Raw genomic sequence first — 12606 nt, 5'->3', positions numbered from 1 at the left:
AAAAGGGAAAACCGTCTTGTGGGGTTTCGATTGATGATAAATGAAATCTTGAAATTGTGAAGGATATGCCACTGAATGAAGTTACTTATGAAATGTTCAATTACTATTTGATTATGGTTTGAGCATGATGCATGAATTGGGAATTGGTGAGAGTTTTTGATATTTACTACCACGTGGTAAGGCCTCCATTAATGCATGATGGTTGGCTCTTTACGTCCCCCATAGTGAGGGATAGGCCTTTTGGCTCCCTACGTCCCCCAGAGTGACGTCCCCCATAGTGAGGGATAGGCCGGGTTCGGCTTTTGAAAATCTCCCAAAGTGAGGGATATGGTTGATGGGAATTGCATCATTTCACTCGCATGGATTGTTGTGGCTATCTTGTTATCATATTACTTGTGAACTGCCCCGCTTGACACCTCACGAGCACCTATTTAGTAGTACCTAGTATTGGAAAGGTTGGTTACTAGGACTTTGTCTCACCCCGTGGTTTACAATGTTTTCAGGTGAAGGTGCTAGGCGTGCGCCTTCGGGAAGAGACGCAGAGACTTGAGTTTGGTTAGCTTTAGGCCTCTAGCCTTTGTTTATGTATGATCAGTTGTATATTGCCACAGTTAGGGTCTTTTGTGATATTTTGATTGTTGATCTTATTGTAAATCGGAGGATACGTTATCTCCTTGTTTTAGTTGGCCGGAGGCCATTGCTATTGTTTTATGGAACTTTGTTATACATGGTGGAAAACTAATTGGATGGGCTGATTTTTTATGTATGTTGTTACCCGGGTCATGATGCTTTTTGTCGTCAAAACACTCAATTAAACTAGGTCCTAATTAATTTGTAGTTTAGGATCGACCTAGATCATTACTTCCAAGGAGCAAGTTGTGGGTTTCTTTAGGTGAAAATTTAGGTGATAAAAAAAAGTAATAAATTGGACCTAAACTAAAATGCAAAATTCTAATTCTAAATGCAAGATGCAAATATCCTGAAATCTATATGAAAATTAAATTAAACTAAATGAATGCAATGTAATTTTTGGGGGGTTTTTTGAAGGGAAATAAAAATAATGAATAAAGAAAATTAATCAGAAAGCAAAGAAAATTAAGAAGTGAAAATTCAGAGATTTCTCTTCAGGTACGGTAGAGGGGACAACTTAGGATTTGCTTGGATTTAACCTTCATAACGTCCAATTAAACAATCAGATAATCAACCAACTTAATTAAACAATTAAGAGGTGAAAGAACCCAAATTTTGCAATTCAAACCACATTGATAATTAAACTCATAATGAAAACTCAATTATAAATTCAATTAACAATGCAAGGGTTCCAAACATATATTCCAACAAGTATCTCGGCACAAATAAGATCCAAATATCAATTCAATCCAAGAATAAAATTGACAATCTAGAACTAAATTGTCTCAACAAAAATACAACTTGAATTCATATAAAACTAAACAAATTCAAGTCCTTGAATTAAAAAGATAAATGGAACATCACTCCCTTGTGGTCTTCAAGTGCTAGCCCAAGGCTCTGGTCTCCTTCATGCTCCTCCCAAGTTGCCTCCCTATAAGCTTAAGCTTCCATGGTATTATCTCCTCCCTCCACGCTGTTGGGAATCACGGCCGCCATAGTTGATGGAGAACGAAGAATGAAAATGATGAGTGTATGTGGCACGTACGTGGATTAAGAAAGAAGAGGAAGTGAATTAATGATGGTGATAAAGGATGCTGATTTTTTTTTTAAATATAGGACGAAGGAAATAGGGTGCAAGGCGTCAGATTGGAGGGATTTTTGAAGGAAGAGAATTTTTCGTCCTTTTGTGGATGGAATGAGAGAAATGTTTTTTATGAGAGAAAAGGAAATTTTCTTGGGTTCAAAACTCAAGCTCATTAGTAATTAATTGGCCCACTTGATGTTAGCCATTGGATTGTGCTTAAATCCCAAGAAACAATCTTGCGCCATTAGATTTCCTATGTACTCTTTCTTGACCTACAAGAATTTAAGTGCATCCATTAATGTAGATTATATCCAAATATAATAAAAAATCAAATATTAGATATGCACAAAAATTAGGCAAGAAAGTACAAAACTTTCTAAAATAATCTTTCTAAAAATATGAGACTTATTTCCAAAGAAACAAGAAAAATTAATTCCAAGTCAAAAATAGGAAATCCCAAAATAATTATATTTTTAATCCAAAATCTCAATTTTTATGCAAAATCCAAAAATCAACCAATTTATCCAATAATGCATAAAAGGTTCATTTAAGCCCAAAATTATCATTTAAATTCTGAATTAATGTGGGATAAAATATATAAAAATTGGGCTTTATCAATTCCCCCACACTTAGCCTTTGCACTCCTGGGCAAAGCAAATGAAGACCAAAGAACAAAAGAAAAATCTAACAAAGGTGAATGTTCCAATTACAAGAAAAAGCAAGCCAAAGCATTCAACATCTCTTTTATCCAAGTAATCTTCTCATGAATCAAGAAAACAAACATCATGGCAATTTACTTGACAAAGGGGAATCTAAGTCAGAAATCCCTCACCAAGGTTAATGTGTATGTCACTCATCACTCAAAAGTGTATTGGCTTGTGTTTACACTCAAAATCATCCTACCCAATCCTCTTTCCATAGGCTTGACAAGAATCTAAATTCTCCACCAATCATAAAGCCATTACAAGCATAAATTAAAAGGACTTTTATTAGGTTGTAATGGGGCTAAGGTAAACAAAGAATGGATAGAGTGTTTGGGAAAACAAAGGTGAACATCTTAGGAAATGAAGAGAGTCAATAAAAAATAAATAAATAATGGAATGTAAAAAACTAAAATAAACTTGAATTGGGTCATTCTTTTTCTTTTTCTTTTTTTTTCTTCTCCTTTTTTTTTCAAGCACTTTTTTTTAAAACTTTCTTAGGCCGTTATGTATATGCTCTTTTGACGCGAACCTTCATATTGGTGATACAAAGGCCCGGTTACTCAAGCATGGATAATTCATTGGCACTAAGATGCTACTAGCACGCTCATAGCCCTTACTGGCCGTTTGACGCGAAGATCAACATTGGTGATGAAGATCCCCGGTTACTAAGCACAGCTTAAACTAGAGGAGCGGAATCTTATTACAATATTTTTTTTCTTTTTTTCAAATTGACCCAAACCATAACTCCAAATGTGTTCCTCCATCCCAAGCACATATAATATAACACTCTTCAACTCCTAAGACATTTAAAAGGGTAGGAATTTTTTTTTATAGGTTAAGAGGGAAAAAAATATGAAGGCTCAAAGGGGTTAAGCAAAGGATAAATGCATGAAAAGGGTGGGCTTTTGGCTTATCTGGCTAGAATAATTGAAATGAATGCCTTTATCATCTTTATGACTGCAAATGCACAATCGTGGTCTCAAACAAGATTCAAGTCAAGTTCTAGATTGAGAAAAGAGATAGGAGTATACACACATGAAAAGAAGACACGTATCAGGCTCAAAACCTCACTAGGTATATGATTACTAGCTTAAATTCACCTAAGTCAAATCCATTGCCACTTAGTTTATCCGCTCAAAACATGATCAATCACTTTTCACATCAAGAATGCATCATACTTGAGTCACTTCAAACTTGCAATCTTCACATTCAAAACAAAACAAACAAAACATTTTTTTCTTCCTTTTTTTTTTGTAAGAGGAACTAAAACAAAAGTAAAACACACCAAAAAAGGAAAAAAAAATAAAAGAATGAAATCCCTCCCCCACACTTAAACAATGCATTGTCCTCAATGCAGAACACATAGGCAAGTCACAAAGCAAGTAGTATCCAGCACAGCCCAACTCAATAATATGACAATGCAAAGCAAAAAGAGTGAAGGGAAGGAATACAACCAAGGCTACGTGGCGTCTCGTAGTGTGATAACCTCTACATCTTGGGTAGAGAACCCCTCGTAGTAAGGCTTCAAGCGATGACCATTGACTGTAAAGCATCTTCCAGTTGGCTCTCTCTTAATCTCTACAGCACCATAGGAAAAAACATTAGTGACAATAAAAGGTCCCTCCCATCTAGAACGGAGCTTACCAGGCATGAGTTTAAGTCTAGAGACATAAAGTAGAACTTTTTGGCCCACATGAAAATCCCTTCTTAAGATGAGCTTATCATGGATAGCCTTGGTCCTTTCCTTGTAGATTCGAGCATTCTCATAGGCTTCTCTCCTAAGCTCTTCAAGTTCTTGCAATTGTAACTTTCTTTTAACACCAGCACTAGCAAGATCAAGGCTGCAGCTTTTGATGGCCCAATATGCCTTGTGCTCCACCTCTACTGGCAGATGACAAGCCTTACCAAAGACAATTCGATATGGGGACATTCCAACTGGGCTTTTATATGTTGTACGATATGCCCAGAGTGCATCATCCAGCCTTTTGCTCCAATCCTTTCTGTTAGGTTGCACTGTCTTTTCAAGAATGAGCTTAATTTCTCTGTTTGAGAGTTCTGCTTGACCGTTTGTCTGAGGGTGGTATGGAGTAGCCACCTTATGCATCACACCATACTTGCTCAGTAAGCTCTGCATACTTCGGTTGCAAAAATGAGTACCCTGATCGCTAATGATAGCTCTTGGGATTCCAAACTTGCAGAAGATGTGAGACCTGACAAAAGAAACCACTACAGAAGAGTCATTAGTACGAGTGGGGATTGCCTCAACCCACTTAGAGACATAATCCACAGCAAGCAGAATGTAAACATAACCAAATGAAGTAGGAAAAGGTCCCATGAAATCAATACCCCAAACGTCAAAAACTTCACAGAACAATAGCGGCTGTTGAGGCATTTCATGCTTCCTATAAATATTGCCAACAAATTGGCACCTGGAACACTTCTTACAAAACTCGTGGGCATCATGGAATAGAGTGGGCCAGAATAACCCACTTTCTAAAACCTTCCTAGCAGTACGCTTAGCACTAAAGTGCCCTCCACAAGCAAGAGTGTGACAAAATGTCAACACAGATTCAAATTCACTATCAGGAATGCATCGCCTAATAACCTGATCATTGCAAATGTGCCACAAGTAGGGATCATCCCATATATAGAACCTAGCATCACTCTTAAACTTGTTTAATTGATGCTTATTCATATCAGTTGGTAAAACAGATGCAGCCAGATAATTAGCAATGTCAGCATACCACGGAACAGTCATATCAACTCCACAAAGTCTATTATCAGGAAAATCATCTAAGGGTAAAGAAGATGTTACCACAGGAGTCTCAATCCTACTCAAGTGATCAGCTACCATGTTCTCTGCACCGCTCTTATCACGGATCTCCACATCAAACTCCTGTATCAGCATTACCCATCTAATCAAGCGGGGTTTAGAGTCTGGCTTCTTGAACAAGTACTTGATAGCCGAATGATCTGTAAAGACAGTCACTTTTGTGTGGAGGATGTAAGAACGAAATTTCTCAAGCCCAAACACAATTGCAAATAGCTCTTTCTCTGTGGTTGTGTAATTAGCCTGGGTGGCATCCAGTGTCCGTGATGCATATGCTATGATATGTTGCCGCTTTTCTATTCTCTGAGCAAGAACTGCACCCAATGCATAATCAGAAGCATCACACAAGAGCTCAAAGGGAAGGCTCCAATTAGGTGGCTGAATGATAGGAGGTGTAGTGAGTCGCTTTTTCAACTCATCCCAAGCATACCTGCAAGCATCATCAAAAACAAAGCCCACATCTTTCTGCAGTAAACGAGACAATGGTAATGCAATCTTACTAAAGTCCTGAATGAATCGCCTGTAAAATCCAGCATGCCCAAGAAAAGAGCGCACATCTTTCACACAAGAGGGATATGGAAGAGATGAAATAATGTCAATTTTGGCTTTATCAACCTCAATGCCATCATGTGAAACAACATGTCCTAAAACAATGCCTTTCTTGACCATAAAATGACATTTCTCAAAATTTAGCACAAGATTATATTCAATGCATCTTTTCAAAACCCTATCCAAACTAGCTAAGCATGCATCAAAAGAATCACCATAGACAGTGAAATCATCCATAAATACTTCCATGCAATGCTCAAGAAAATCAGAAAATATGGAGACCATGCAACGCTGAAAAGTGCCAGGTGCATTACATAATCCAAACGGCATGCGTCTGTATGCAAAGGTTCCAAATGTACATGTGAATGTGGTCTTATCCTGATCCTCAGGTGCAATAGAAATTTGAAAATATCCAGAAAAACCATCCAAAAAACAATAATGGGATCTACCAGCCAGTCTTTCAAGCATTTGATCAATAAAGGGAAGGGGGTAATGATCTTTTCTGGTCACAGAATTCAACTTTCTATAATCAATACATACCCTCCAGCTATTCTGGACTCTAGTTGGAACAAGCTCACCTTCATCATTACGAATAACAGTAATACCAGTCTTTTTCGGAACTACCTGAACCGGACTAACCCACTGGCTATCAGAAATGGGATAGATTATACCTGCAGAAAGAAGTTTAGAAACCTCTTTCTTTACCACATCAAGAATCAATGGGTTGAGTCGCCTCTGTGGCTGACGCACAGCTTTGGCACTATCTTCTAACAAAATCCGGTGCATGCACACATTAGGGCTAATTCCAGGAATATCAGCAAGAGTCCATCCAATAGCTTTCATCCTTCTTTTTAGCACCTCCAGGAGGCGAATTTCTTCATCAACAGCTATGTCGCGAGCTAGAATCACTGGCAATGTCTCATCCTCCCCCAAATAGGCATATTTCAGCGAATCTGGAAGTGGCTTTAGCTCTAAAGAAGGAGCTCGCTCAATTGAGGGCACGAGGGGCTTCAAATCAATGTTAGTCAAACTAGAAACCTGCATTGAAGACTCACAAGCAAAAGAGCAGACTTTCCCAACTTGGGAATCATTAGCAGGAACAGTAACAACAGAAGAATCAGATAATACACCACAATTCATGAAAGAAGTGCCATCAGTAGCACTCATGTCAGAAGCGACATCGGGATCAAAATCAGAGACCTCTATATCAGGGACATGATCAATGTTAACTAACAGATCAGAGTCAGGTAATGTAGATGAATCAGTTGCATCTATAGCATCAATCACACTAAGTAACTGAGAGAGTCCATGTGAATCAACAGAAGTACTAGATGAGGAATCACTGAAAGTGCCAAGTCTATGGATAGGTGCAGAAGAATCAAAACTAGAATGTCTAACAATCTCAATGAAATCAGTGAAAACATCAATATCAGCAGCATCTATACCAGTACAAGTATCACAACTACCAATTTCAGAACATGAACAAGAGATAGAATCATCTAAGCCAACAATATCACATGATCTACTTATCATACTATCTCTAAAATCTATGACAGCATCATCAGTAATAATGTCAACAAAACTAACATCAATCTCAGCACAACTATCAGGGATGTCTCATAGAGTCAAGCACATCAAATCTAATGATTTTACCAGCAAATTCCATAGTAAGAGTACCAGCATGCACATCTATCATAGCCCTAGCAGTCTTAAGAAATGGCCTACCCAAAATCAAAGATAAATGTCCCTTTTGCCTAAATCTAGCATCATCCATATCAAGAACATAGAAGTCTACAGGAAATATGAGATCTTTTACCTTCACCAAGACATCCTCCAAGACTCCTTCTGGAACTACACAGTGTCTGTCAGCAAGAGAAGCGATTAGATTTGTAGGCTTAAGATCCACACCTTGAAGTTGAGCAAAAACTGATTTTGGCATGACATTGATGGCCGCTCCTAGATCTACTAGAGCATCTGAAAACTCAATGTTACCAATGGTGCACGGTATGAGAAAGCTACCAGGATCCTTGCACTTCACTGGCATTGGCATTTGATAAAGAGAGGAGACAACCGCCCCTAAGTCAACTTTGCCATCATGCTTAAGCCTTCTCTTGGTGGTACACAACTCCTTCAAAAACTTCGCATACTTAGGCACTTGTGCAACTAGATCAACTAATGGAACATTGATTACCACCTTTTTGAAGATATCATAAACTTCTTTGAACATCTCAGCTTCTTTCTTTCTCCTTTCAGCCTTAATCACCCCTGTAGGAAAAGGTAAGACTTGCTCACTCACTTTCTTCCCTTCCCCATCTTTTTCTTGCTCTTCTTGCAATGCCACATGTGGTATTGATAAAGTGGACTTATTATGCGATGTGGAAGCAGGGGGAGAATCTTTAATGATAGCTTCCTTGTTCGTTGAAGCATGGGTAGTGACAGGATCTGCAGAGGTAATTGAATTTCCGCTTCTAAGAGATATAGCATTAATTCCACCAATGTTAGGATTCTGCTGGGTGCCAACATTAGGGTTAACTACTACTTGAGATGGCAACTTCCCTGAGCCTTGACTTTGCATGTTACTAAATGCATTAGATAACTGCCCAATTTGAGTTTGAAGATTCTGAATTTCTTGGCTATGTTGCAAATCCTTTTGTTCAAACTTATCCATCAGGAGTTTCATCATGCCTTCTAACTTTGAACTCTCATCTTGATTGGGCATAGTTTGCCTAACTTGTTGGAACATTTTACCACCAGAAGAGTTTATGCCTTGATTGAACTGTGATTGTTGAGGCTGGCCACTCCCATATCTGAGATTTGGATGGTCACGCCATCCAGGGTTGTATGTATTTGAGTAAGGATCATATTTCTGGCCACCTTGAGTCATAGGCTTAGTGTGGTATACTGCATTACACGAGTCAACTCCATCATTTAGGTAAGGGCAAGAGTCAGTGGTGTGAGTAGCTAGAGAGTAAATAGAGCAAAGTGGCCCAATTAGAGCTGTAGAGTCAGCTTGTGGGATGAAAGCAGAGGAAGATCCCACAGAAGGAGCCATATTTTGGGAGTTTTTCATCTGAAATACAACCATTTTCTCCATAGCAGATGTTAACTTATCAATTTTGCTCTCAAGGCGAGACTCAGAATAAGATGAATGCAATCCAACTTCATTTACTCTAGCTTGCTGCCTAGTACCAAACTGTTGGGTATTTTCAGCTTTCTTTTCAATCAATCTCCAAGCAGCTTCAACAGTCAAGTCAAGAAGAGCACCTCCAGCAGCAGAATCTAGTAAATCTCTCTCAAGAGGCAAGAGCCCTTCATGCAAATATTGAATCAACAATGTATCTGAAATTTGGTGGTGAGGACAACAAGATAACAATGCCTTAAAGCGCTCATAATACTCATATAAGGATTCACCAGACATTTGTCGACAACCACAAATATCCTTCCTGATGGAGGAAGTACGAGATGCTGGGAAATACTTTTCCAAAAACAACCTTTTCAGCTGGTCCCATGAAGTAATGAATCCAGGAGGTAACCGAAGAAGCCAATTCTTCGTAGAACTTTCCAAAGAAAATAGGAAGGCACGCATCTTAATCTGATCCTCAGACACACCAGAAGGCTTCATAGCAGTACAGATCATATGAAAAGTCTTCAAGTGATTGTATGGATCCTCGCCTGCAAGACCATTAAATTTTGGAAGTAAGTGAATCAATCCAGACTTTAACTCAATTTTGTGTAGAGATATATTGTTGGAAAGTGTTTAAAATCATTGGAATCAAAAATAGAATTTTTGGAGATATATATAACCTTCTATTCGGCCAGTCATTGTTCATGGGGGAGGAGTTTGAATTTTAAAAATCTAATTGCACCATTGGACTCCTTGTGAAAAATTGTGTAGGATTGAGTCATGAGATGATTGGTTCTAAAGAAGGAATCATTTTGTTAAAAATCAAAGGAAAAGAGAGAAATTGTCAAGTTAAAGTTTAAGGATTGTATATAAGTTGTTTGGTTAGTAATGTGGCCTATTTTATGCTTGGTTTAATAGGCTTTGTGAGAAGGAAGTAAGGAAGATCATTGTCCCTTGAAGTGATCAAATTAGACAAGTAACAAAAGGTAGCATTGAATTATGATTAAAGTGCTTTCTTGCTTACATTTATGTGTATGTGTGTATATGCTATGAATGCCATGATGTGACTAAGCTATGCTGCTGAATTATAATTGCAATGTTTATGTTGAGCTTGCCTTGGCATTATGTTATGTGAATATGTATGAATCTGCTTACTTTCCATGGCATTTCACTATGCATGAACCATAAAGTTATTTGCACAAAAGCATCTCACATTATGTTTGCATGATTGTATGATAATTATGATTCTTTATGAAACGTCCTGCCTTTAACCCCTCGAGTACGCATTCGTAAGCGTTATGGTTCAAGCAGATCATGACACAAGCCCGCAGATTTAAAAATTTCAACATAATTACTCGGGTTACTATTCACTGTTTAACTTCCAGATTATAGGTCCAATTTTAAAAATTCATAACTAATTCCATAAAAATCGTATTGGGGTGTTCTAAAATTCTACAAAAATCTCTTTCAATGCTCTTTAGTGAAAAAATATCAAACTGTACTTATCCTTGACCAATTCATACAGTTTATTCAGTAAATTCTACCGTTCATTTCGTAAAATCTGAAACTTCCAGATTATGTGCCTCAACTTTGGAAATTTGTATCTCCTTCTGTACACATCCAATTGAGGTGATCTACCTCTTGTTTTAAAGCTTGAGATGTGTACTATGAGTCTGCCAAATCTCATGACTTAACTCATTCGTTTAATAGGTCAAACTAGAGTTACAATCTTACTGCTCCAGGACCCACGTTTTATCCCTTAACATCTCTTTACTTAAATTCTTTTTATTTCTTTGGCATACATAACATGGGCTTACTCTTTCCCATTTATGATCATACATTTCTGTACATGCCATAAGCATTATAATTAATTACATGGCATCCTATGCATCCATAACATAAATTACACAATAGGAGAATTACACATTGAATAATAATATCATTCATTAACATGAACAATTCTCTACTTTCTTCTCCTTGCTTCTCATGCCATTATTGCCCATTGATGATTGACCTATATGGTTGGTTAGGGAGGGGTGAGATTCGGGGGAATCTCAGTAGCAAACAATACCACATAATCATGCTAGATGGATGCTAATGCACTACACACAACTTGTTTATTCTCTTGTTAATTAGTGACATACTAGCATGCTCAAAGCTAACTTCTTGATGCATGGCCATGGAGACATAATCTACTCATCATGAACAGCAATTACAGCAGCTAAAACATGTCACAACAACATGCAAATAACATGTACACTGTAACACACAAGCATACCACATCAAGCAATGACAATAGGTAAGTTCACTACCTTGCACCTCAAGCTTTCCTCTTACTTTTCCTTTGACTCCCTTGACTTTCCAACCTCGTGGGCATTGGATGAACATCATCAAATGTCCTCTTGGATGTTCCAAAGGTCCTAAACATAACCATAATGATCAAACAATCCATTAGGACCATTAGATTATATAAAGTTCAAGACTAGCTTTCTTGAACCTCAACCCTTTCTCTTAGTCTTAGGGTTTTCTTTCTAACTTTTCTAATATAAATCTTATCATTTTCCATCCTTACGATCTATTTCCTATCAATTAGGACCACTTTAGATGGCTTTAGATTCAAGAATATCAAATCTGGAAATTTTGGTTCGCGGGTACTGTTCGCGCAGAATCTCCAAAATTTTTGCTCAACTTTGAAAATTCATAATTAAATCTATAAAAATCCAAATTGAGTACTTCCAAGTCTCACTGAAAGGTTATTAAGTTAAATTTAAAGGAAAAAATAGTTTCAGGAACCAATTCTATGCTGAACAGTACCAGAATTGTACGGAAATTGACACCCTTCCAAAAGCTTAACACTGTTTCCAGATTTCAAACCCTAACTTTGAAAAATCACCATAAATTGTACACATATCCAAATGAAGTGTTCTACCCATGGATTTAAAGCTCACAGAGTGTACTTTAAGTATGAAAAATTTCAGAATCAGATACGTACAGTAACTAATTCGAAATAGGTATCAAATCAGATGCTACAGCCACCACATACCTTGATCTTGAGGCTTGAACTTTGTTCCTTCTTCTTGGCCTTCACCCCTACGTTTTTCTCTCTAAATTTTGGCAGAGTTTCCCCACTTAAACTCATGTTGGCTGAAAATATGAAGGGGAAGAGGCTCTATTTATAGCCAAAAAAGTTGGCTTGAATAGACCAAAATGCCCTTGGTGGCTAATAGAAAGGGTAAGGGCAAATTTGGAAGTTCAAGTGGACTTTTGCATCATCATTGTATCATCTTATTACATCATGCTTACCTTAACCTTCTAGAAGATGCCAAGTGTCACAAATGTGGTGGAGGAGATGGGAGATTAGATCCTAGCCGTTGGATCAAACTTGTTTCATAAGCTTCCTTCGAATTTACTTGGCCCACGTTTCTCCGGCTTTCTTTATGGCCTTTCGGAGCTCAGAAAATTGTTATATCTACTTTATAAATTTTTTTTAATTCTAGAGAATATCTATGAATTTTCTTAGGCCATAACACTTCCTTTAAACCTTGCATAAAAATTCATTTACCAAAATGCCCTTTTATCGGCAAAACCGGCTTTTTAATTTATTAAAGCCACTCCACTGGCCTTTTGGTTGCGAGACTAATTTTATAAATTAGTACAACCTTTCAACCATTTAATCTCATTTTTG

At 37.6% G+C, this 12606-nt stretch overlaps 1 protein-coding gene across 1 annotated transcript; it reads right to left on the bottom strand.

The window, feature by feature from the left end:
• Positions 1 to 7403: 7403 nt before the first annotated feature.
• Positions 7404 to 9419, bottom strand: LOC114754069 (uncharacterized). The gene has a single exon (XM_028942808.1). It carries the CDS (start codon positions 9417 to 9419, stop codon positions 7404 to 7406), a length of 2016 nt encoding a protein of 671 aa, XP_028798641.1.
• Between the last annotated feature and the right edge of the window lie 3187 nt (positions 9420 to 12606).

Source organism: Neltuma alba, unplaced genomic scaffold, assembly GCF_004799145.2.
Source record: "Neltuma alba isolate B1F8T4 unplaced genomic scaffold, ASM479914v2 tig00010062_pilon, whole genome shotgun sequence".
NCBI lineage: Eukaryota > Viridiplantae > Streptophyta > Magnoliopsida > Fabales > Fabaceae > Neltuma > Neltuma alba.
This window is presented reverse-complemented; position numbering and strand designations above follow the sequence as displayed.

Bases quoted from the DNA above. Each gene is read 5' to 3' on its own strand.
- LOC114754069 (XM_028942808.1), bottom strand. From the start codon at position 9,419: ATGAAGCCTTCTGGTGTGTCTGAGGATCAGATTAAGATGCGTGCCTTC.